Source organism: Aspergillus viridinutans (genome assembly GCF_018404265.1).
Source record: "Aspergillus viridinutans IFM 47045 DNA, scaffold_3, whole genome shotgun sequence".
NCBI lineage: Eukaryota > Fungi > Ascomycota > Eurotiomycetes > Eurotiales > Aspergillaceae > Aspergillus > Aspergillus viridinutans.
In genome coordinates this window covers 1,727,490-1,752,439 of record NW_025091219.1, presented here as the reverse complement: position 1 = coordinate 1,752,439, position 24,950 = coordinate 1,727,490, and the positions used below count along the sequence as shown (strand labels likewise).

General features: G+C 51.9%; 9 protein-coding genes across 9 annotated transcripts; 3 read left to right on the top strand and 6 right to left on the bottom strand.

Annotated features, from left to right (window-relative positions):
• Window positions 1–2,651: 2,651 nt before the first annotated feature.
• On the top strand, window positions 2,652–4,368 carry Aspvir_005565 (bZIP transcription factor; the record flags this gene model as incomplete). The annotated part of the gene is made up of 4 exons (XM_043268778.1): window positions 2,652–2,837; window positions 3,211–3,427; window positions 3,478–3,987; window positions 4,067–4,368. 4 exons carry the CDS (start codon window positions 2,652–2,654, stop codon window positions 4,366–4,368), a joined length of 1,215 nt encoding a protein of 404 aa, XP_043124713.1.
• Window positions 4,369–5,409: 1,041 nt separating this feature from the next.
• Window positions 5,410–6,865, top strand: stm1 (putative telomere and ribosome associated protein Stm1; the record flags this gene model as incomplete). Its single annotated transcript, XM_043268777.1, has 5 exons — window positions 5,410–5,430; window positions 5,661–5,679; window positions 5,769–5,939; window positions 6,055–6,199; window positions 6,265–6,865. 5 exons carry the CDS (start codon window positions 5,410–5,412, stop codon window positions 6,863–6,865), a joined length of 957 nt encoding a protein of 318 aa, XP_043124712.1.
• Window positions 6,866–7,363: 498 nt separating this feature from the next.
• Window positions 7,364–10,097, bottom strand: Aspvir_005563 (putative glutaminase; the record flags this gene model as incomplete). The annotated part of the gene is made up of 5 exons (XM_043268776.1): window positions 7,364–8,053; window positions 8,103–8,233; window positions 8,284–9,289; window positions 9,351–9,759; window positions 9,835–10,097. The coding sequence occupies 5 exons, from the start codon at window positions 10,095–10,097 to the stop codon at window positions 7,364–7,366; spliced, it is 2,499 nt and encodes an 832-aa protein (XP_043124711.1).
• Window positions 10,098–11,725: 1,628 nt separating this feature from the next.
• Aspvir_005562 (uncharacterized protein) lies at window positions 11,726–13,033 on the top strand (the record flags this gene model as incomplete). The annotated part of the gene is made up of 3 exons (XM_043268775.1): window positions 11,726–12,067; window positions 12,136–12,327; window positions 12,383–13,033. 3 exons carry the CDS (start codon window positions 11,726–11,728, stop codon window positions 13,031–13,033), a joined length of 1,185 nt encoding a protein of 394 aa, XP_043124710.1.
• A 324-nt stretch (window positions 13,034–13,357) lies between these two features.
• On the bottom strand, window positions 13,358–14,987 carry dbp8 (ATP-dependent RNA helicase DBP8; the record flags this gene model as incomplete). Its single annotated transcript, XM_043268774.1, has 2 exons — window positions 13,358–14,417; window positions 14,476–14,987. 2 exons carry the CDS (start codon window positions 14,985–14,987, stop codon window positions 13,358–13,360), a joined length of 1,572 nt encoding a protein of 523 aa, XP_043124709.1.
• A 246-nt stretch (window positions 14,988–15,233) lies between these two features.
• On the bottom strand, window positions 15,234–17,497 carry Aspvir_005560 (anion exchange family protein; the record flags this gene model as incomplete). The annotated part of the gene is made up of 5 exons (XM_043268773.1): window positions 15,234–16,129; window positions 16,189–16,685; window positions 16,736–16,823; window positions 16,880–17,028; window positions 17,097–17,497. 5 exons carry the CDS (start codon window positions 17,495–17,497, stop codon window positions 15,234–15,236), a joined length of 2,031 nt encoding a protein of 676 aa, XP_043124708.1.
• A 570-nt stretch (window positions 17,498–18,067) lies between these two features.
• On the bottom strand, window positions 18,068–20,325 carry bbp (putative zinc knuckle transcription factor/splicing factor MSL5/ZFM1; the record flags this gene model as incomplete). Its single annotated transcript, XM_043268772.1, has 8 exons — window positions 18,068–18,109; window positions 18,167–18,691; window positions 18,748–18,953; window positions 19,009–19,117; window positions 19,173–19,396; window positions 19,611–19,828; window positions 19,893–20,106; window positions 20,166–20,325. The coding sequence occupies 8 exons, from the start codon at window positions 20,323–20,325 to the stop codon at window positions 18,068–18,070; spliced, it is 1,698 nt and encodes a 565-aa protein (XP_043124707.1).
• Window positions 20,326–20,674: 349 nt separating this feature from the next.
• Aspvir_005558 (glutathione S-transferase family protein) lies at window positions 20,675–21,567 on the bottom strand (the record flags this gene model as incomplete). The annotated part of the gene is made up of 3 exons (XM_043268771.1): window positions 20,675–21,302; window positions 21,358–21,411; window positions 21,485–21,567. The coding sequence occupies 3 exons, from the start codon at window positions 21,565–21,567 to the stop codon at window positions 20,675–20,677; spliced, it is 765 nt and encodes a 254-aa protein (XP_043124706.1).
• Window positions 21,568–22,380: 813 nt separating this feature from the next.
• Aspvir_005557 (ferric reductase family protein) lies at window positions 22,381–24,353 on the bottom strand (the record flags this gene model as incomplete). Its single annotated transcript, XM_043268770.1, has 4 exons — window positions 22,381–23,253; window positions 23,318–23,503; window positions 23,559–23,620; window positions 23,684–24,353. 4 exons carry the CDS (start codon window positions 24,351–24,353, stop codon window positions 22,381–22,383), a joined length of 1,791 nt encoding a protein of 596 aa, XP_043124705.1.
• Between the last annotated feature and the right edge of the window lie 597 nt (window positions 24,354–24,950).

Below are 24,950 nucleotides of genomic sequence, written 5' to 3'. Positions count from 1 at the left end.
CAAATTACGAGTATCTTCAAATGCAGATTGAATCACTGTTGTTGCTCGAGGTTACGATGTTTTAAGAGTTGGATTTCACTAATCATAGCATGACCATTAGAATTCGGCTATCCAAGTTCTTAGTAGGAAGGTCTCTAGGTCTCAATCCCGACTCGGCCTCTGGCCATTGGCTTCCCTGGCTCATTGACTCAGGAGAGACGGGTCTGATTACTCCGTAGTCGAGGTGATTCTTTAAGAGCCTTACCTACTATTTACCTATGGGTTGGTAAAAAAAAATCGGCAGGGTCCGACCTGACCCTCAAAGAAGTTTCAGGAAAGGATCGATTCACTAGAGGGGAATTAGCATGTAAAATAAGATCCCATTATTGAAAAGGGGCAATAGAGTAGAGCCCTTCTAGCACGGTGTATTTACTCCTAGTAGAGTCGATGTAACAATTTCCCTCTTAAAAAGCATCTAGAAATGAGATACCAGAGGAATCTGCAATCCCTAGATGGAGGGCCTATAGGATTGGCATCTTGACGATTGTTTACTTTTATTATCAAGGACAAAGATCATGGTGAGTCGACAATGCCTCTCTGGCGTTCTATTAGCTAGTCTACCCCGCGGAAAAGACACCCCTCATCCCCCTGACAGTTTGCCAAGAGTGCAGGGAAAAGCTCAGATCATCAGATGATGTGCCCCGTGGCTGATCCTCGTGATGTCACTCCTTGCCTGTGTCTTTGGCGCTTGGGGTAAGTCTCTTCACAACTAGATGATGATAGTCGACAGGGATACGAGGTAACTGCCAGGCTTTTCGGAGGTCTCCTATGTCCTGCCAGAGGAGGTCATGTGCCATAACCCGGAATTAATAGAGGTAATAATGCTTCTGCTAGGATCAAGTACTCATAGGGTAATTTAGTCGAGCTTCCTGATGGAGATGTATGTTTTGTTTGGCTGTTCCAGACTGCACGCGTCCCACGGTCCTCCGTACGTACTGTGAGCCGATGGAAGCCGGCATCGGCGGGTCTCGTCCGTGCTGTACGGAGTACTCCGTACGCCGTACATGAATGCCATAGTCCCTGCTAGGCTGCAATTCAGCAAGCCTAGTTTATGAATGCAAACATGGTTTGTCGGGAAGTGAAAATTCAACTGCTCCAGTATCTATCACAGTGAAAATTCAAAAGGGAGATTAAGCGAGAGGCGTACCAGGGACACCCAAGCAGAATTTTCCAGTATCAGAAATCTGAGAGGATAGAGTGGAGGAAACACGGTATTTCTTGGCTTGTAAGAATGGTAACAAAGCGTATTGGCCAATCCGTACTCCGCACTTCATTCGTCGTATGGCTTCTCCGCGGACAACTACCTACCTGAGAATCACGTCGTCTAGATGAGATACGTAGAGTAGTGAGAGAATGTTGAAGGGGATGGATCTTTGAGATCCTATGGATGTAGTTAACAGCGAGCCGATATATCTCAAAAATTGAGCAGCTTTCTATCTGCTGTTTACCCAGAAATGGCATGTATGCCTCTTGGAAATGAAAATGGATCTCCTGTCACGGCCAAGTCCTGTTGCCTGCATTGGGACATGGCGTTGAGGGGTGACCTAGACGGACCAACGAATCCACAGGGGCACAACCTCGAGGGGCCACACACTGACGACTGACGGCCGAGTTGTTCACGTTGTTGTTTCTTGACCATGCCCTGACGGGTCTTCGGCTGGTTTGATGAATCGGACTGTCTCGGTGGGTCGATACCTTCCGTTCGCCGACAGAGAAGGAAGAGAAGCAAAGAGAAAGTGTAGGATTCTGGACTTTTACTGAATTAACAAAAAGGAGGGGAAATCACCTGTTTGTTGAGTTAGACAGACTGAGGTGGGGGGGTAATAGTTTGATTAAGTAGAAAAAAGAAAAGAAAGCGAGTTCATACCATGACATCTGAGGCTATCGCTCTGTTTGAGCCTAGAGGCTATGGTCTCCACCACGGGCAAGTCGCTATTTTCCGCTTTTTTTTACTTTTTACTTTTTTCTTTTTTCTTTTTTACTCCTCTTCGGGTGGCTTCCTCAATCAACAATTGGATTCAAGCGACAAAGTGGGCTTTTTCTTCTTCCTTTGAACTCTTGCCCCAAGTCACTAGAAACAAAACTAATTATAAGATCCCTTTTCTTGTTAGTAAATAATTTTACCTCACATCTTCCCACCACCACTCCTTTTTCCTCCTCTTACCATCCTCAATCTATCGGTTTAGCAATCGTGCTGTATCTCTTATTCCATCATCAATTTCCTTTATGTCACATATCGACTTAGGCTCTTTCAACCTGACTACCATCCGCAACAGCCGCGCGTCTCCAGCGTTTGATTGATAGCCCTACAGGATTCAAGATCTTTATCTCCATATCGGCCTTTTTTCTTTTCTTTTATTATTATTAGATTTTTTCCCCTTTTATCCATTATCTTTTTTTCCCTTCTAGGCGCGGCTTCGACCGACCAAGTCCGTCAGCTCCGGTTCATCGCAATCGGGGTTGATAGTGCCATCACATACATACTTCGTTATCTTTTCTCTCTCATTTTGAGCGCTTCCTCTTTCGTCCTGGCTGAGTAGGCGGGGAAGGGGGGAAGACACAGAAAATTCAAGGGAAGAAAGGCAACAGGCGCATCGTCGCTATAATCACAAATGGTCTCTATGGTCGAGACCTCCAATTCAAATCACAATGACACGACCACGGATTCGGTCGTGCCTAAGTCAGAACCCTTGCCGGAGGGATCGACCAGTTCATCAGTGTCAACGCCTGAAGCAGAGGGTGAAGTCCCAATGCAGGACGTAGCCCAGACACAGAAGCGAAAAGGTGGAAGAAAACCCGTACGTAAATCCTTATCTTCACCACCTTTTTACTGTTCCGTTTTTATGGTTTCTATTTTTTGTTTTTTTTTTTGTTTAAAAGGCTTAGCATTAGCCGTTGACACATGAAATATCTTATCTACATCATCTTTATCTCTTGTTCCTGCGTTAATGTGGTGTGCTTTTCCCATGTGTCTGTGTTCAAATCTGGGGCCCCGCATTAAATTTCGCTTTATCATTTATCATCATAATTGATCATCCCTTATCTTTGCCTTCCCCCTGTTTACCTCATACCTTATTCTTAGTCTTATGTCTTTCTATTTTTGCTTCTCCTTATCTTGATTTTCATCTGTGCTTTTTATTGGTTCCCTCATGTTCTGACAGTTTAGTCCAGATCTATGCCACCTCGGAGGAACGCAAACAACGCAACAGACAAGCTCAGGCGGCTTTCCGAGAACGTCGCACAGAGTACATCCGTCAACTTGAAACCACTATCAAGCGCAATGAAGAAACCCTGCAGACTCTGCAGCAGAATCATCGTACAGCTGCCGATGAATGTTTGATGCTTCGATATAAGAATTCTTTACTGGAGAGGATCTTATTAGAGAAGGGTCCGTCAACTTCATTTGTCCCCTCCGTTCCTTACTAACGACCAGACTAGGCATTGATGTTCAAGCCGAGTTGCGACTCAAGGCCGGTGCTCCGCCAGGAGCACCAATCAAACCCAACATCATGGCTGCCAAACCGCCGTCAACACTAGACCGAGTGGCGGGCAACCGAACTTCGGCCCAGAGACTTCCAGCTGGCATTGCCCCTAAAGGGGAGCCGTTCGCCATGTCGCGTGATGGAGCATACGGCATTCCTTCACCTCAGTTCCAGGCCACTCCCTCATCACACGTGTCGTCCCCTTCACACACCAAGTCTCCCGGTTTTGCGTTCCAAGGAGCCATGTCCCCAAACGGGATGGACGCGCAACACGCCCAGCACGCGCGCTCTCAACTAAACCCACATTCCCGGAGCTTGAGTCAGACGTCTCCCCCGATGAGCATCGGTCAGCCCGAGTCGACCGATCCCAAATCGGCTGTGCCAGGTGCTACTGGTCCCAGAGTCTCCCGCGTGCCCTCTGCTGCGTACTATCCATCGCCATTCCAGAAACATTACGACCAACTTGGTAAGCTGACACTTGTTGCTGTCGTTGTATTGTTTTTCTTTCCAGAAGTGATTGCGTGTACTCATTCGTTCCCGTGTAGAACAGGAATATGACGCCCAGGCGGATATGATCGACGAAGAACATGAGTCGGTCGATGCACCTCCCTACGTCTCCGGGTTCAATGCCGCTACTACTTCAGTCCCTCCCGGCTCTCATTCGCTAGGGCCTCAACTCACCAACTTCAATCCGCATGCTGGGGAAGGAACCAATGGAGCATACGGTGCCACAAATCACCTTCTCGGTAGTTACGAGCCCATGCTGGACGCTGATCCGTTCGGATTGAGCGCTAGCATGCATTTCCAGACTCCCTTTAGTTATGAGCAAAACCATACGCGTCATTAAGCGTCGTTGTCCACTTCACTTGTTTTTCCATGTTACGGCCTACTAATTCGCATATGTATCAAATGAAAAGCATCACAAAAAGGGAGGCAAGTAACGATTATCTCACGGCACGTCCTTTCCTGCTTTCATACATGACGCCTCTGGTCCACGGATTCGGAAGATAAAAGTTATCATATTCGGTGCATTTGCCCGGCGTTCGGCATCGCGGTTGATACCACTTTCCTTTGTTGGGTTGCTGTCTATCGAAAACGGACAGAAAATTGTTCTGTTTGAATGTTTCGAGAGGGGGACAGAAAAGTTCAGATTCGCTGTAAATGATTATCGATGTTGGCGGCAAAGACTGCAGCATGATCCGGCATTTTCTCTCGACTCTATAACTACCAGTATATATATTTTTTATCCGACTGTGTTCCTGACGATCGCGCCATCATAGTCCTTCTCGTTACGCTCTTCGATATCTTCGGTTGCTGGAAATTACATCTGTAGCGTACGTACCTTAGTCAAGGTGCCCTTCAACTCCAAATGCTCATTGGCGGGCCAGACTGCAAAAGTTCAAATCAAGCAAGGTTTCTCTGGACACATGACAGCTCTATCTTATCCTCTTATGTTAATATTGACGTAGCGGTGCAGTCGTGCCCGTCGAAAGGGAGCTGACGCCCTTCACTCTTGTATGATGACATCTGCAGCTGCGAGTGACGCCAATACCCTAAGCCCTAGAAGCTGGCCGCCAATCACAACCCGCCTTGCCGGTTTCGCTTAGCAACAATCCGCACCTTACCCGATTAGTGCGTTGCAACCACAAACGTTGCCTCCATCCCCGAAGCCCTTCGCATCACCACACCCAACCCCTTCCCTCTTATCCCCATCATCATCAACCACCTTATCCTATCTTCTCCCCAATCCCTTTGAGGAGAGGTTCGCGTATCGAGACAGTCGTCCAGGTTTACACCTTGATCGACTCCTCCCCCCTTTTTTCTTCTACCGAATTGCCGCGGTAATAGAGAGCCTTCCCCCGGAAGGCCCCTCATAAAACCAGGCGTCATGGCGGACGTCCGGTCCAAGGTATGTGTGCGAAACGAGTGATTCTCCTGAAATTGTCGTGCTGCAATGCGATTCGCGATCGGGACGCTCCTCAATTGCATTTCGGTTCGAATTGAGAAACGAGAAACCAATTGGGGTGGGGTTCGAGCTATCGATCGACGCAGCAGAAAAAAAAAATTATGAAGCAAACAACACGTGAGGATTCAAGACTGTAACAATTGGCTAACTGGTGTTCGCATCAATATGAATAGAACCTCTACGAGCTTCTTGGTATTTACTTCCCTTCTCTCCCTCCGTGTCGTACCCGGCATCACGATTACATCATCTTGTTTCTAACACTGCCGCCTACGCGATCACAGGCAATGACCCTGAATTGGACCCCAACAGAGAGCCAGAACCCCCTACGCGGGCTGTAGACAGGCCTGCGCCCCGGCATGGCAAGCGTGATGCTCCCAAGGAGCCTGCCAACCAGCCCGACCTTTCTGAGAACAATGCTCGCCGTGGCGGTCGCTTCACTGGCAACGAGGCCGGTATGTGTTACTTGCTTTTATGTCACAAAAAGTTCCAGTGGACCGAATTACTCTGAACGCGGTCGTACACCGACTCGATGGTGGTGAATTTCGACTGATCCCGATCTCTTGATAGCTTTCCGTGACCGTCAGGCCGGCAGCCGCAGCAACCGTGAGAAGCCTCTCGATGAGGGCAAGGAGCCTCAGCGCCGCGCCTTCCACGCTCGTGGCGACCGTGGTGAGCGTTACCGCAACGATCGTCAGTCCCGCACTGGCCAGGTGTAAGCATTCGAGTACTCGATTGGAATAGAAGAGAATAATGAACTGATCGCGAACCCCGAAACAGCGACACCCGCAAGCAGGTGAACCAGGGCTGGGGTGCCCAGACCGGCGACAAGGCTGGTGACAAGGCCTGGGATGACGAGAGAGCCGCTGAGAACCTTGCTCAGAACGAATCCGAGCCCCAGACCCCCGCCAACGAGGAGCCCGCCGAGCCCGCCGACAAGACCAAGTCCTACGCTGACTACCTCGCCGAGAAGGCCGCCCAGGGCGACCTCAGCGCCAAGCCTGTCCGCGCCCCCAACGAGGGCAGCAACCTCGACAAGAAGTGGGCCAACGCCAAGGAGCTGAAGCGCACCCCCGAGGAGGAGGAGGCCTACATCAAGGGCAAGGAGGAGAAGGCCAAGCGCGAGAAGCAGCGCAAGGAGAAGAACGTCCTCGAGGTTGACATGCGCTTTGTCGAGTCCCCCCGTGGTGGAAGCGCTGGCCGTGGCCGTGGTGGACCTGGCGGCCGTGGTGGTCGTGGCGACCGTGGTGGACGTGGTGACCGTGGTGACCGTGGTGGTCGCGGTGGCCGTGGCAACGGTGCTCCCCGTGGTGGTGAGCAGCGTGGCGCCGCCCCCGTCACCGTCGACGAGAAGAACTTCCCCACCCTCGGTGCCAAATAAACCTGTCCAGCATTGACGGTTGCCCGGACGAGGGGGGAATGGTTTAGTTTCACTGGCCTAAGAGAATGTCGACCTAATGCCCCCTTTCAACTCTCGGAGAGTCTGACGCGATTATGGAAATTGGCTGGAACGAGCAAACAAAGCAACTCAAAAAAAGGAAATCTCACCGTCCTCGCGGTTTTCGTTTCCATCTCTGAAAATGGCCTATGTAATTTGATTTGAGTGTCAAAAAATAGGAAATTGAAAAACCAACTTAAAAAATTCTTAGATTCTCTTGTAAATCATGCGTAGCGTCAGTCCTTACTCTACCCCATTTATAATGGATGTGCCTACATGAACAATGATCCTCACAGTTGGTACTACTCGAACTGCATATATATAGGTCAACAGTCAACTATCAACGCAATAACCAAAGATACCCGGATACCCGGGTCGTGTCCAACCGAGTACCATAGCCAACAACTCCCAATTTAAAAGTCCGAAGTCCAGTGTCTTCTCTTACAGCTCCCCATTCTCGGACCCATACCCCCAACGACCGGACTGCATCTGCAACTCCTCCACCGCTCTGGCAGCTGCAGCCGTCCACTCCTGCAGCGTTTCCCGATCCGACTCATCATCGAGGAACGCCAGCCCCTCCATCGCCCGCCCGCCACAAGCGCGCTGCAGCGCCAAGAACGCAAAATGGCCGCCGACGACCGGCCGCGCGAAGAAGTTGGGGCCGGGGAACTCGCCTCGCCCCTCAGTATTGTGGAGATCCGTGAACGGCCGGTCGGTGACGGTCTCGTTGACCCATTTGGCGACGGACTCGAGGATCTCGCTGCGCGTGCGCTCGCTGGCGACCGCCATGGCGAAGAACTCCCAGTCCGTCTTCGTGTACAGGTGGCGGCTGTCCAGCGGGAGGCCGTATTTCTGGCGCACGTAGTGGTACCAGATTGACTGTTTCTGGTAGATGTGGCGGGGCACGAAGCCGGTTTTGGACGGTTTCTTGCTCTCAAGGGGGGTTTGGGCTTTCGAGAGGGAGGCCGGGAAGGAGTCGGTGCCTTCGAGGTGGAAGCAGAGCTGTGCGTCGGCGTATAGGTTGTAGATGGTGGTCCAGGAGCCGTACCAGTCGTAGGCGAGCTTCGCGTGTGTTCCATCGCGGGACATGCCGAATTGCTCCCATTTGGCGATGTAGGTGTCCGAGATGTCCTGCGGTTGTTAGTGCTGGCTGGCGTGTTGAAGGGAATAGGTGTAATACCTTGAAGTATGCTGCGTCGGTATCGTGTCCGGCTACTTCAGCCAGCTTGCTCATGGCGTTGATGCCGATGATGCCCTTCAGTGCTAGGTTGGTCTGCAGCGCAAGCCATCCGGCAAAATCATCCGTGGAGACTATTCAATTCAGCTTTAGCGCTTGATGGAAGATACAGGCATGGTCTTACGTTGGTTGGCGGGTTCCAGGGAGTATTCCACCAAGTAGCCCGTCCATTGAGTCCAGAGCCTGTAGCTGCGCTGAACCCATTTCTCAGCGAGACGCTCGCCCTCCGCACCACCGCCCCATTTGCCGTCTTGTTTATCAATTCCGGACAAGGCCTGCAGCTCACCCAGAGGAAAGTATCCAGTGTGTGGTTCCGAGACCTTGGGAGGAACACCTAGCGTGGACCAAATTGAAGAAGCCGCTGAATCATCGGTATACCGGAGCGAGTTCACGATTGCCAGGCCCATGATGAGAATGTTGCCGCACTCCTCAACTGGCATGTACTCATCACGACCGTCCGGGTGGCCGGTCGCGTTGGGGAAATGGGTCCCAAGATCGTGCATAGCGTACGTGTTCGGGTACTGTCCACTGAGCATGTGCTCGATTAATGGCTCTAGCAGGTAGGCCAGCCAGCGAGGGTTCGTATACATAAAGAAGGGGAACGAAGGGAAGATGACATCAATGGTCTGGAAATTGCCGTCTGAGGAGATCTCCTTCAAGAACAGGATTGGGTCATCGGGGGTTCCAGAGAATGTCGTTGCTCCCATGACCTGTCTGGCAGAAAGTGCGACAATGTCCATATAGTCATCCGCCCCGGATTGGTAGGCATCCTTTGCCAACCGATCAGAGTAATCGGAAGCGAGAGTGGCCGCATGGGTAAAGTCATTGTAGTGGAAGCTCAGCAGCTCTTCGGGATCCGCGAACCATGATCGCCAGAGTGGTCTCATGAGGGTCAGGCCGCGAGCAGAGGCAAATTGGACGACCGGATCCTGAATCAAAGCAATGGTGAACGTTACACTGTTCTGCGTGACATTTGTCCTGGTATCAGGTTTAAAAGACTTGGAGAATGCGAATACAGGCTCGCGATCTCCTATGGCACGGAAACCGTCGTCGTTCACGTTCTGGACAGCCCCATTTGTCGCGAAAATGTTGCGGACAGTGTGAGCATCGCCAGATTGATATTGGACATCCTAGGACTGCCAGTTAATAATCTCGTCGAAAGACGAGTGGGATAAAGCATAGATTACTGACAGCAGGTCCAGTAAAGTGGAGGGTGCCCCATTCGGCTCGATCACGGATTTCTGAGAGAAGAAGCTCATTCTGTCTGCGAAATTGCCATTTCTGAAGGGTCGGCGTCTTTCTTTTGAAACCGAAGGTGTCATGCTGCCAGACAATTTGACTCCCTGCATCTCCGCTCACCCAACGCCCATTGAGGTCTATGTAGACATTGACAGGCACATCGCCGTGGACATAGACCGTAATGTAGGACGCAGGAATCGACTGCCGCAGGGTCGATGTCGGGGTAATGGGGGACAAGAAAGAAACCGTAATTGCAACAGGACCAGCCGCTGAAGAGGCAGCCGAATCAATACGGTAGGTCAGATTGGTTGTCGAAGCATCGTACTTGGCCCCTAGATACACCGGATACTCGACTTGGGCTCTAATGTCAAATCCGTCAGATTGAGATGCATTTGATATTTATTTAATGTGGACCACAGATACAATATTACCATACCCGGACACAAACTCATGAGGCTTGCCCAGCAGCGGATATACAGTGCCGGTACTGGGGATCTGGGCCATCAAAGAGAGCCCAAGCTCTTCCCCGGTATAGAACATGGGCCATTTGGACCAAGGCACCTTTCGGGCATCCCCCAACCAAGTGCTCAGGTAAGGATTTCGCACTGTCAACGGCAGAACTGGAGGTGTGAGGGTTGATGCTGCACCGACAGCCGCCTGGACAACAGCGGCTGCCAGCACCGCAAGGGATGAGCGCATTGCGTCGGTGTACAGCAGAGTGTGTAACTAGGAATCCGGTTACAATCAAATCCGCATGCAGAGAATGGGGATACAAGGGACGAGATACAGAGCAGTGTAACGGAGGGCAATGGGTTTAAGAGAGAGAGGTTTCCGGGGCGGTCTGCTCGAAGGATGACGGACGATCAGTGTTAAAACAGGCAGATTGACTCAACTCCACATCGACGGACGATGCAATTCGTCTGGTTGGTGGATAGAGGACCACTGGAGACGCAATGATCGACTGAGAGACGGATTCAGTCCGGTCAGTCCAGTGGCGATGAAGCACGACAAGCCACAGAACCAGTGTCCCTTACGAAGAATGCGGGGAAAGCTCGGGATACTGTAGTGGAAGAGCCTAGGAGAATCAGATGATGTTGACTGGGCAAATAAGCCAGTCTGGGGTCGGCGTCTCGCTGATGATTGCTGAGACACCAAGCTCCAACTCGAGCAATGTTGATAGACTCGAGTTGCGAATGATGATTGAAGGTATTTTGGATCACTGAGCCAAGGAGATGATGTCATGCGGAGATGTTTTTAAGAGGACTGTTAGAGATTCTCAGTGATCAAAGAACAGAACGATTATGTCCTTTGAATGGTAATATGGAGACAGAAGGACCAAGATTCGTAGGTAGTCTGTGTCAGAATAATTCATGCATGGTTTCGAATCCTGGAATTCGTACGATTGTGGAGGGCTATACATACATCAACACCACATCGACCATCCACCAGGCTTGAATAAGATATCGTGAACAGGAGCAGACTAGTTAGAACAAGGCAATATTATCAAGAACGTCTCGCTGAGCATTTGCAATGGTGGAACATAGCATTGATCGACGATTGTGGCTATATCTCTAGACACCTCAGGCACATGCTTCTGATGACGGATAGAACAAGCATCAGAAATCAAAATCACCATCCATTTGATTTGAAGTTCGGGCATCAGTTCGGAATCTCTCAATTCCTGTAGAGACAACGGTACAAGAACGGCCAATAGAAAGTTATCTCCTCAATGGGATCGTTATACTTCATCGTGGAGGTACCACAGGGTACCTGAGATGTACCTGGATCCATCCACAAGAGCACCAGAGATCTGATTTTGATCTATGGTCAGCCTCAACACAGCTTAATATCGAGTAAGACGTTGCCTCTTGAGTTGTTCAATCAATTACTCCTGTCAATTATCTCTTATCACGACGCGTGGAGAGACGCGGGCGACATTTCAGAGTGGGCCTGGTCACAGCGGAGGTACCACTGAATACTGCGTCGGTACAACCAACCACCACAACTAGTACTGCTAAGGTACTTTTACACCGTACTATACAGCACACGCGCATCTCCAACGCGCTGTTTTCCCTACTTCTCTCCACCTCCTGCTTTTCTTTGGGGAGGAGATTGGTTTCTCAATTGTACTTTCTTTGCTTTCTCTGTATACATTCCTCGCCTATCTGACCAGGGTTGAAACATTCCTGACCCCAGAACAGCTCGCGTGGTGATCGTCCTCTACCGTTGTCCCACTCATATACTTTGAATGTTGCCGTCGCAATTCTACCTCTCTCAGGACGTCTCACTCTTTAATTCCTCCCTGCCTTTCATTCAAGCTCATTACAATGCAATCTACATCAAACTTCAGTCCCGTCAAAGACGGTAGACGCATCCTGGGCGACAAGACCCCCAACGCGTGTCTGTCTCCCGCACGCAGTAAACATCTGGATGCTGTCTCAGACATTTCACCAGTCAAACGCTCACTCTTTGAGAACCACTCTCCCAAGAAACTGCTTCCTTCACCGTCTTTTGTGGGCCAGAAGCGTACGATCGACCAAGTGGAGGCCGACTCCCGAATAAACAAAGAGAACGTGCAGGTCCAACGTGTCGAACAGGTGGAGGGAAACCATGAACGCAGCTTGCAGGATAAAGCCATTACTCAGGCCACAGCACCAAAATATGATCAGGTATGTTCATCGATCACCCATTAAGCTCTAGGACTGGCGACTTGGTACTAAAATTGCCTTCATAACAGCAACAATCGGACGCGATGCCCTCGAATGATACCCAGTCTACAGAGCCACAGCAATCCCATCAACAAACACGCCGACTACCTCTCAGCGACATTGTAAATCTAATCGACACCCCGAGTCCAAAGCAGACAACCAAAACCAATACACGAACAATTCCCGAAGACCCCATTACCCGCAAGTTGTTTATCCAGGAAGTAAGGCACCGCGTTCAAACCTGTAACCCGGCCTCTACTCACAAATACCAAACAGAAAGCAAGTCTACTGCGCAGTCGGATACGGAGCGCAATGCGCCACGTCCGAGACCACCAGTTCGACCGCAGATTATCAGAGCTGGAAGCCCACAGCCGCAAATACCCCCGACTATCACTGCCCGCCTTGAGTCAACAGCACACCGATCCAGACCCTGCACCCCGGCGCGAGACAACGATGGAAGCAACTGCAGTATTAGCAGCAGCAGCACTCGCCTCAACATCACCATCCAGGAAAACACCCCCTAGTCTCGAACCCGCCCTAGTCGAACTCGACCCCACCCCAAAGAACTCATCCGACGCACCCGCTGGCCTCTCATCTCCACCTCTATCGGCTGGGACAACCGCCAACCAGGAGGATGCGGATCCACTGAGGACGCCAACCCAGAAGAGCTTCCACCGCCGGACAGACACGCTTGAGTCACCCACAGCCATGCAGCTGAGTAGTCCCCCGGCCACCGTATCACGCAACGGAGGCAAGAGGACCATTGACATGACGGATGAGCATGACGATGAGGTCGGGGATGAAGACAATAAAACAGAGAAGATGGCCACGCCGGCACACAAGGGTGATGCGGTCGATGGGCTTCTTCAGCTGATGAATACGTCCGATAAACAACGCCAGTCGGTCTCGGATACCCGGAGCGAATGATACATTATTGCTGGTTGATGCATGATGCATGACATGTCTTGTATAGTATATAAGCCAGTGCGCTCAAGGCGTCTATGGATCCCTACGCGTCAGATAGGCGTGCACCTTGACAGGTACAATGGATGAATGCTTGGATGGATAGTCGATATAGACATGTATGCCAGGGACGAGACGCAAGCTATGCTTGATTCTACATCAAGATCATGTACACTGGTGGCAAGACTCCACCACGAATTAGCAGTATAAGACAAAACCCTGAATTGGCCAGAAGAAAACTCGCTAAAAGATCTATTTGATGGATGCTATATTCATGACACTGTGCGACTACCGCACCTTTTTCAACTTGTTCCGCTTGCGTCCCAACACGTCCCGCCCCTCGTCAATCTCCCCCATGGCCTCTCGCTTTGCCTCGCCGACTTCCTTGAGAACACCCGTTCGCACCACCCGACCCTCGATACTGACTCCCTCCTCGCTCCACTCCTCCATCTGCCGGCCGACGCGCTCCTCGATCGCCAGCACAAGCTGCACATCCCGCTGTCCGACCAGCGTGACGGCTTCACCGCTGCGGCCCGCACGCGCCGTACGACCGACACGGTGCACGTAGTCGTCCGGATTGCGGGGGACATCGTAGTTGATGACCAGGCTGACGGTGGGGATATCGAGACCACGCGAGGCGACGTCCGTGGCGACGAGGATGCGAGCCGCGGAGGCGCGGAAGCGGGCGAGGTTGGCGTTACGCTCAGACTGCGGCAGGAGACTGTGCAGGGAGGTGACGCGGTGGGCGAGGCGGCGGAGCATGCGCTCGAGCAGGTCGGCGGTCTTGGTGTGGTTGCAGAAGATGATGGCGGGTCTGGAGGCGTTGCCTTCTGTGGAGAGGAGGACGTGCAGGAAGGCTTCGCGGTGCGTCAGCGGCACCTTGAGGTAGGTCTGTTTGAGCGTGGGGGGGATCGAGCCCTGATTTTCCGTGGAGATCTCGGTCACGAAGACGGGCGGCTTGTTGGCGGATCGGGGCATGTCCTTCAGGGCGCGCACTTCGGGGGTGACCGTCGCGGTGAAGAGGAGCGTCTGCCGCTCGCTGGAGGGAGGCAGTGCGGAGAGGCACGTTTCGACGTCGGGGAGCATGCTGCCCGGCCCGCTGGCGAGCAGTCGGTCGGCTTCGTCGAGAACGACCATGCGGACCCGCTTGAGGCCGCACACTGTATCTTCGCCGGAAGACTTGATGTGGTCTGCCAACCGGCCGGGAGTCGCAATCACCACATGCGGTCTCCCCGCCAGAGCAATGGCCTGAGGTCGCATGTCCGTCCCGCCGGTGATGAGAACGGGCTTCATGCTCTGCGGAGCCGAGATGGCCTTGATCTGCTCGAAAATCTGCAACGCAAGTTCTCTGCACATGACCATATCAGCCTCGATCTACCTCTATCCCATACAGTGGGGAAGCATACCTCGTCGGTGTCAACACAACCCCGAAAATCCCAAACGGATCCTCCGCCCACTTCTGCAGCATCGGCACCGAGAATGCAATCGTCTTACCGGAACCAGTCCGGCTTCCTCCAATACAGTCCTTCCCCTTGAGGATCTCAGGTATACACGCCTTCTGAATCGCCGTTGGCTTCCTGACAGCCATCGTCGTCAGCGACCCAACCAGCCACGGCGCGACATTCAACGCCGCAAACGACGACGCTTCCTCCCGCAGCCCGATCTCCAACGCATCGCGGATCAGCACTGGATCCTCTTGACCTGCCGGAGCTGCCGGTTTCGCATCCTGCGCTCCTTTCTTCTTGATACGGGAGAGAGTGGGGAGCGGCGCCGGCGCAACGTACGAGTCGTCAGAGGATTCGGAGAGTCGTCGTCTTTTGGGGGCTCGCGTCAAAATCTCGGATTGGTCTACTTCGGACCCACTGGAGGAATCGTGCGTATCCTCAGATACCGGCTCTGCAGGATTTGGGGACGCCATTGTGTTTGTTGAATATCTTTTGCGACGCTGAAATTCTTCGAAATTCTTTGGCAAAAAAGGTGACCACGCAAAGGCGGTGTAACCTTCACGTGACTACACCACTTATATACAAGCCGACGTCGTCCAATAGATTCTTTCAAGTGTTTATGAATACAAGGGGTATTGGGTTGCTTTTATTATCTCCTCTGAGATGCGAGTGTATATATGCCAAAATCGAATCTGTCAATGTGACAGTCATCTGCTGACTCAATCCACCCTGCTCGTCGTACTTCTCCTCCGAACTGAAGACACTGGCTGCAATTCGTAGGACTCTCCTCTCTCCAAATCGTCCTCGATAGGCGATTCCGAAGACGAGTCTCTCCGGATCATAACGCCTCCATCTGAGTCTGGCTTCTTCGAGCCCCTATTTGAAGTATCCGCAGCCGAAGGCGCTGACAGTTCAACCTCGTCGTAACCATAAGTCCCGCCAACGCTTTCCATGGTGAACGGACTGGCTGTGGGGCCGTCCAGAATAGCAAGTTCTTCTTTTGTGAACCAGTATGGTAGCACAAACGAGGGTAACGGAATAAGCAGCAGAATAATCACCGGAAATCCAATAGCTGCAATCGTCTGGGTGATGGCGAATGTGGCGCCAAAACCGATCAATTCGATAATGACAAACACCCAAATGGCGAGTCTGCGCTCAATTCGTTTCAACGGATTTGAAGGAGACGTAAAGTCCTTGTCCTGAGCCAGGAAGATGAGTTTCTGCGTGATACCGTTGCCCTGGAGGGCTTGTACTCCCATGACGAAGAAAAGACCCGCCATGACGCCTTGAGGGATCAAATGCAGGACGATGAGAAGTGGACCGGTCATGGTACCAAGGGTCAAGAGACCCTGAGCGAGATTGCTGACTCGTTGCTCGACAACGTGGTCAGTGACGCGGATCGTTTTGCCTTTGTTGGTATCATCTTCATCGGCCACATCGCGTGTAACGCAAAGTGCAGCTGTGTGAAAAGGTGCCTGTGGAATCAGTCCATTGGGGAACGGGAGACCGAGGATTCCAGCTACAAAGGTGGTGAGACCTAGCAGCCAGATATCCCAGTGGAAGCCAGCGGGTTTGCGTAGAGGGAACTCTGTTCCCTGCGCAATCAGTGATGACACTAAGTAGTATGTCAGCCACTATGGTTCGACCGATAACCTTCAGAAAGTGAGAACCCACCATTGTGGTCGAAGTAGAACAGAATTGTCAGAAGAAGGGCAAACGGAATGGCAAGAAAGATGTCCCCAACACTGATATTCCAGAAATCCACCAGCCAGTCACGATCGGCGGTGGGAAAGAAGGCTTTGCTAGTGGGCAAGGTGGCAACTTCGACATCCCTCATATGGCCAATGTGGACGAATCCAGTGAAGAAAATGATAGTCAACGGTGTACCGTAATCCTCCAGGAATTTACGGACATATCTCTGGAATAGAGTACTGTTGCCGAGCTCTCCGCAAATCCATCCACTCATGAGGACAAGAAGGGCAACCATAATACTCAGGTAGGCGGAGGTCTCCCCGACCTGGCCCCATTGTCTGGTCAGAACCTGAATCCCTTTCTGCAGATAGATGAAGGCCACGTAGAACCCAAAGATGTCACATGAAAAGCGGGTGACATAAGTCAGGCCGTTGCAAGCGTTGGTGATGGCCAAAATCCAATGCATAATCAACGACCAGCTTCGACAGTCAGCACAAGTAAGAGAGTCATCGAAGTAAAGAAGACCTACATCCCAATCCAACACATGAAAGCAAGGTAGGGCGTCCCACGCGGCGACACGATATCGTAAACAGTGTAATTAAACACCGTAATCGGACCTGGGCATACAGGTGAGCGTCATCACAACTAACTACCAGAATCTGAACAAACCCACCAGTAACACCAACAATAACCAAAGGCTGCGCAGCGAAGACTGAGAAAACAACAGCCCCCAGAACAGAGGCCAGAAGAACCTCATTAACCCCATAACTCTGCTTCGTCTTCTCGAACATGTCTAGCGAGAACGCCAGAGCAGGCAGAATACTGCACCAGTCAGTTTTCCTTTTTCATTCCGCGAACAGCCCCGACAGAGAACTTAACGCCATACTCACTTGGCAAAATACATATAAACAGTAGCAGGAATAACGCGATAATCCCACGCATCCGTCCAATCACTCCAGTAGAACGGTGCCCTCCGCTTGATATCCTTGATCATGCCGCGGAAGAGCCGTACCCGCCACCACTTGCTCGTCCGCACAGACGACACGCCAGTCTGCACCCTAGACAGACCCTCAGCACCATGCTGTCCTTGGGAAACACCGCCATGCTGGTGCTGGGAGTGCGATTTGCCACTTCCTAGTCGGGCATGCTGCGACCCTGACTGCCAAGGATTCCGCTGGGAGTGAGATGAGTGGACCGAGCCATGCGAGGTTGTAGTGTGTAGATTTGACCTCGAGGGGACGGGAATCTCTTCCCGAGAAGAAGTGTGCGAGGCTCGACGATTTCTCTGCATGTTGTACGGCGTACGTACAGTTGTACCACGCTTTCCTGGCCAAGACGAATTGTGCTGGCAGTGAAGTGAGATAGGGGAGACCACGTCAACCGCTCTGCGGCTGCGGGAAATCTAGTGTCAGGAGGATATTTCAATCCTATTTAGGTCTTCTAAAATCTTGGAGATTGGGAAAAGAAGCGATAATGGATAAACAACATTTAAGCCTGAGGCACCGGTTGTCTAAGCATAGCGGTCTAAGCATTCCTTTACCGCTGACATCATCTGCAGTCCCCCGGCATCTACATGAAACCCAGAGGGCGCGCTACACCATCAAGCTGAATTCTACGGACGGATCTGGAGTGAAGCAATAATTTGCATGGATAATCAATTACAACACAACTAGTGGCATCAATGTCAACTCCCATATTAGCTCTGAAACTACCAATGGCCAATTTCCCTGCGCGCTTTTGAAATATCACACTGCTCGCAAAGCAGGCGCGCTTATCGTGTTTGCCGATACCTCTCACAATCTTACTTTTCATGATGCAACGGCGGGTATATTGCTGAAACATCCTTCGTGCTGCATATTGTCTATGCAGAAGGGGGAGGAGGTGGGGGGAGTTCACTCGGAGGCTATGCGCAAGTTAGCAATCTTGTTTGAATACAAGTTGGTAAAAGGGGAGAACGTACAGGAGGTGGGGGTCCTTCGCCAGGGGGAGGTGGCGGAGGGCTGCCAGAGCCGTAGTACATGGAAGGCATGCCGGGCGGAGGCGGTGGAACACTCAGACCCGGAGGAGCACCCGGGGCGCCCATACCAGGCACAGCTGCGCCATAACCGGGATAAGCACCATATCCATAAGCACTTGCTCCGCCGGGTGGTGGAGGCGGAGCTTGCTGTTGCCAAGGAGCAGCGCCACCAGCAGCAGCAGCACCGGGGGCGCCGTAGCCACCTGCATGCGATCCGTATCCATAATCGCCGCCACGGCTCTGTGCGGCCCACGGAGGTGCACTGCCCTGATCGCGGGATCCGTAGTCGTCGCGAGAGCGGTTGTCCCGCCCTCTCTGCTGCCAGGGAGCCACATCGCTGGGAGGAGGGCCGCGCTGCCATGGCTTCGCGTCACGGTCATCGTAACCTTGGTCGGGACCGGCCTCGATGCGGCGAGGAGGCTGGCCGTCCGGACCTGGAGCACCGCCGGACAATTCATGCATAAGTTGCTGTTGACAATTAGCATCTGTTGTTCGAGAATAAAGAAAAATTTTATTGAACTTACCTCCATCTCACGATCGACGGCATCGCCTTGCCCGATAGCTCTGCGGCCACCGCCATAACCACCGCCATTCCGCCAGTCGGAACCTCTCTGGCGATCAGGACAATCGCGAGCCATATGGCCAGCATTGCCACAGACGCGACAGATGATGTTGGCGGTAAAGTTACGCTGCTCGGGACAGTCGTACTTGCGATGTCCGATTTGGCCACCTGAGCGAGTTAGTATAAGCAATTCAAAGCGAAGGATAGTGATCTGAAAACTTACAGTTCTGGCAAGCCTGATTTTCATCATCACGGAGGGTACCGTTGAGAGCAGCCAACTCCCGCAACTGGTTTCTCTTGAGTTCATTCTGGCCTTCGGGAATCGAAGCAGCCTGTCATGCGTCGTTAGTATCTGAATTTCGTCCCAAGGGAGGCACATAAACTTACTGTTTCAATAACATTGTGCACAAGCTTCTTGGCTTTGTTAACCTTCTCTTCCGTATCTGCCATGATCAGACAATGGAGGTCTTCTTCCTGGTTACTAGCGTGAGCCGCGTCAGATCGACCTTTTCCTTCTTTGACGGAGCCTTTGCCTCGAATGGCAATCTTGGCGCCAGATTCGGTCTCCATCTTCTTCAAGGTATTTCCACGAGGACCTATGAGTAAGCCAACTTTGAAAGGTAGCAAAGAGCTAAGTGTTAGTTCACGATGGTTATTCAAGGAGAGCAAAGCAATGAAAGCAATATAGTCAAGTAGCAAGGGTTAGCAGGAAGCGAGCCTTTGACACATCATCACAAGGCGATGTCTCACGGGCCCGACTCGAGCAGAGAGCCAAGAACGACACAATGTAGGAACGGTTAGGAGTTAGAGGGTTAGTTATCATACTGAAGTTAATCTCTGGATAGTCATTCACTGGAACATAGACCTTCTCCTGGGTCTTGGTTGGGCGCCTGTAGTCAGAGGGCGGGTGGTAGTTAGGAATGGTCTTCATGGCCTTCTCGACAAGCTTGTGGCGCTCGTCCTCGAGACGCTTCCGGTAACGGTATTCCCTAGTGTTTACACGTCTGCCAAAGTTATCGTACTGCGGAGGTGGCGATGGAGATCTGCACAGAAAATCGTTAGCTCAGCGAACACTTGAAGATAAGAGAAACGGGGATGGAAACGAACCTATCACCATCCGCAGGAACAACATCGTTGATACGGAGCTTCTGACTGATCTCCTCAATACGAAGATGCAGTGTGTAAGCCTCAAGCTGTTCATTGGTGAAGTTTGCCATGATCATTGTGGGCAAGCCCATAAGACCGGCAGCCTTGTTCTCCTGAGCATCACCCCAACGGTTGCGCTTCTTGCGCCTCTTCACACCGTCAGAAGGAGGGTCCGCTGTGAAGGAAGAGAGTTAGTAAGTCGACTGCAAATGATACAAAAGGGCAAAGACGTACCTCGGACTGGACTTCTGCCACGCTTGGTCCCATTATCTCCACCGACAGATGCAGGCGTCGCGGTGCGACTCTCCTCCTCTGGGCCATCTTCGCCTGCAAACCGCCGACGGCCGAGAGGGATATTGTTGGAACCGGTGATTCCTTGACTGCGCCAGGCCATTTTGTCCCGGTGCGATAAGCTGCGATACAAGAGTTAATCTGTCTGGTAAGTAAGCACAGAGCTCTGTCCGATATTGAAGTGAGAGCAAGAGCTATTAAATACTGTTGGGGTCTGAACCAGATCTCAAGGGACGATGTGGCAAGCTTTGATTGTCACGTGATATATTGGCCCGGGGGTGAGTCAATCACGTGGCTTACACTCGTCCTACCCATTGGATGGATATCCGTAGGTCTGCTCGGGCAGAATTGTCTTATCAGAATGAGAGATTCAACAAGGCATCAAGAATATTGTCAGTTAAGAAAGAAATTTGTTTCCAATATGCATTTACACAATATAACAATGCCCGTAATCAATGCTTCGCCTTTTCTGCATCCGACTTCATGCCCTGCAGAACCCACTCCCTAGCCTTGGCCGCCTCCTGTTCCATCCGCTCCTTATCCTTCAGCAGGTCCTTGATGGTATGCGGCGCAGGCACATGGCGGCCCTTCTCAACGCCCGGGCGCGCGGCCATGCGCTCCTCCCAGGCCTTGAGATGCGGGAACTCGTCGATATTTACGCCAGCCCAACCAGCGGCCGCCACCCAGCCCCAGTGCGAGATGTCCGCGATGGTAACATGGTCGCCGACCAGGTACCCGGACTTGGAGGTGGAGAGGTGCTTATCGAGCACGCCGTAGAGACGGCGCGTCTCGTTGACGTACCGGTCCACACCGTACTGGATGTGCTCCGGGGCGTACCGGACGAAATGGTTCGCCTGGCCCTGCATGGGTCCGACGCCGGCGTTCTGGAAGTACAGCCAGCCGATTGTCTCGTAGTATTCGCGGGTGCCCCTGGGGTAGGAGATTTTGTGGTCCTTGTCGTACTGCTCGGCCAGGTAGGTGAGGATGCTGCCGGACTCGAAGAGCCGGATCTTCTGGCCGTCGGTGAAGGTATCTGTCAGGGCGGGGATACGGCCATTGGGGTTGATTTCGAGGAACCAGCTGGTTGGGATTAGTATGGGTTATGGCCGCGACTGTCACTTCATTCAATACGTACGGTTCCTTCTGGGTGTTCTTGGAGAACTCGATTTTCTCCACCTTGTATGGGAGTCTATTCAACAGTGTCAACCAAACCACCAACAGAGAATAGAAATCAACCGCAGAGAAAAGAAAGAAAAACATACCCCAACTCCTCCAACGCAATGGAGATCTTGATCCCGTTAGGAGTCTGCGTAGTGTACAGTGTAATGTCAGGTCTGTTCGCCATGGTGAATGTTGTAATCGGACGTTTAAGAGTAGAGTATGTACGGATTGATCCAATTCTCTGCAGAAACAAAAGCATGAACAAATTCTGATTCTCTTTCTGAAGCCCTGTTCTTATCGCAATAGGGCCCCCAGCTTTATGAAGCTGTCGGCCGCATTGCTAATCGGCCCAATTCCCCGCCGATCCCGCGGTTCGATGATTAATGCTTTGACTTGACTATGATGCCATCGCCCCACCCCGTTCACGATTTCTAATCAAGACAGCATAAGATAGTTGTTCTTGGATTTGGAGAGAAGGGCTTTGGCGAATGAGGATGGTTTCTGTGGCCGAGGAGATGTTTTCTGTATCGTATAACCCTTGTTCAATCAACTACTTATAGGGAGTAGAGAGGGATGGTTGGTTTGTAGATGTTATCTGTGCGGGGTTTTGAGTTTACGGAGTTCATGGTAGGTAAGACACCATGTATCCTGAAGGTGGCCTGGATTCTCGATCGTAGGCGATGAAGAGAACCTAGGTTTACTCAATCGAAGGATAAGCCTACGGACATGAATGCAGACAGCAGGGTTGAGAAGCTATAAGGAGGAAGCTATGTACATCCATAAGGAATCAACAAGTGACAACCAACTCCATAACCGAAAAGACAGAACCGCAAGCATGCTCAAAGTCGGTTGACTGACAGCAGAGAGAACAAGAACAAGGTAGTAAACCAAGGTAGATACGCCAGCGAAGGATTGAGGGGAAAACAGTTCTTTGTTCTACCCAGCACCAGGGGCAGATGAGAAGAAAAGGAGGCGCGACTTGGTCTTTTAACATCGACTACCACGTAAAGCTCTCTTCCACAAAATCAACATTCGTCTGGTCCTGTCTTTTACGGCACACGCGACGAACATCATCACTCAAGCTGCCGTTTCCGCAGACCAGCACTCCCATGGCTCCGATCTGATTCTCAACCTCCATGCCGATCAGCGTATCGATGTTGGGTCGGCCCGGGAACATCTGGACTGTGGCGCTCGGGCTCTGGATCTCCTTGGTGTTACGGGGCCTGGTGATGAACAGCATGATCCGAAGGACTTCCCGGCGCCGATCCATGGCCAGGATGCTGGTCATCCAGGGGCGGATCCATTCAAGATGTTCGGGGGACTGGATGATCCAGACCAGCGTGACTCGTCGTGCAGCGACTGTGCCCTCCGCATACCCCTTGACTAGGTGGCGCACGAATGGGACCTGATGGGTGATGCCGACACCACCGGCGAACAGGACGACTGTGCCGTAGGAGTCCATGGTGTGGATGCCTCCGTACGGTCCCTCAGCGAACGCCTTCAGAGTGACGCGCGAGTCGGGAGCGCTCACAGCGCGCTGGTACAATTTGTTCGTGAAACCAGTTCGGCGACGGACAAGCAGCGAGACGGTCGTCTTCTGCAAGCCGAACACATCCTGGCGTGTCATCGGCATGCCCTTCTCGTCCGTGACAACTTCCTCCGACTCACTCCAGCCGACAGAGAATGGATGCGAGGTCCACAAACCGATCGAGGGAATGTAGAGGTAGATGTGCTGGCCAGGCTTGAACGTCCAGGGTCTTGCCATCTTCAGGGTGATTCTCATCGCCTCGCCTGGCATGGCTTCAACCAACGCCGTTGTCGCCTTTCTTCCGCAGTTGCGATACACAATGATCGCAACTCGTGTGGTGCGCTGTGGGCACAGTCAGCTTGAGGATCGAAATCAAGTTTTATGAACAGGCATTGCGATGACCTACCTCCAGACCCCAGAAGATGATGGCGACGAGCAAGTAAGTCTGAGCAGGAAGGCCGTCCAAGTGAATCCAAAGGCCAACCATCGAAACAGTAGCCATGGCAATATGCAGATGAAGGAAGGTTTCATAGAATGCATGTCGAATCGGAGAGGGCGAATGAACCATGAGCCCGACAAACGCACAGGCAGCCTGCAGAACAGTCAGTACAATTGCCTTGAGCCGGCCTTTCGTCACCAAAACTCACGATCAATCCAGTCAGCATAAAGGTGCTCTTCCCAAAGACCATTCCTACAATGTCCCAGCCACCTATGCAACAGTTAGCGGCAGCCTTCTAGACGCTGGTGTACACTTCCAAGACAAGCAACTCACTTTTCTGGGCCTTGGGAATAGCCCAGGCAAACACATGAGCAAGAGCCTCGAAGACCACGATCCGAGCGAGCCAGCGGTGGATCAGGTTGAAAGTATCGTACGGAACCTCCAAAAGCTTGATGAGTGGGTTGTTTCGTCCCGCCAACAGGATGAGCGGAATCAAGTTGACCGTCGCCATAGTGCCGGTCCGGTTACGGATGACGCCTGCGACTGTGTCCTCCTTGGTCTTGTAGGGAATGGTGACCACGCAGAGAACCACGTTCATAACGATGATTCCCACTACGATGAAGGCGTGGAACCGACTGGGCAGAGTGCCCATGTTGAGGGCCGAAGACAGCTGGAATTCACGATTGTGCCTGTTACGAAACAGCGGGGCGTAGATGATGTGGTTCTTGACTGTTGCGAAAGTCCCATCGGGAGGAACGAAGTACCGTTGCCGTTCGTTGTTGAAGCTTGCCAGCCGTCTGAGATGAGCGGAGATGCGAAACCACATCTTCCAGGCATAGATGAACGCGGCCATGCAGCCGAGGACGAGAAGACTGATACGGGAAAGGTCATCGTTGACAATCTCATAGATATCCCAAGCCGAGCCTCCACCGCCACTGCGCTTCTCCAGATCCGCTGCCAACGAGAGCCCAACCAGGGACAACCCAAGAATGAGAAATTGCATTGTGAGCAAAGGTAATCTCAAGACTGAGACTTAAAGAACGAAAGAAAGAAATATTGGCGATAGTTAAGCCCGGAATCCAGAAGTCCAGCAGTGGAAAAGTTGTGCGAGACCAGCTCTGCAGACCGGGAACTTGCTCAAACAAAGGGAGCCGAAGACGATAGTCGGACTCTGTCACAGGAACACGGCGAGACGGTAACCACAGCCAGGGAGTTCAAGGAGGTGCCAGAGTATTGCAGTGAGATTGGCGCGCCCAGGGCAAGGTCCAATGTCCAGACCTGAGATAGTCACAGACAAAAGCTTTGTTTGCTATCTGTTCCAGAGGGGAACCTGATAGAGGTTACAGATGGTTGAAGAAAGACAAGAGGTCCCACGATCGAACGAAGTGTCCCAGTTTGGATACGTGACGTTCTTCTGGATTGTAGCGAATGCCGGTGGGCAACGAAAGGAATGTGAAGGTGATCCAGTCACAATGTCTTGTATCTAAACGAATGCAAGAAAGAAAAGACAGAACTTTCTGCCAAGCAAAAGAAAGAAAGGAAGAACAAGAAGGAAGATGAAGATCTATCTACTCAGTTTATGATATTGAAAAAGAAAGAA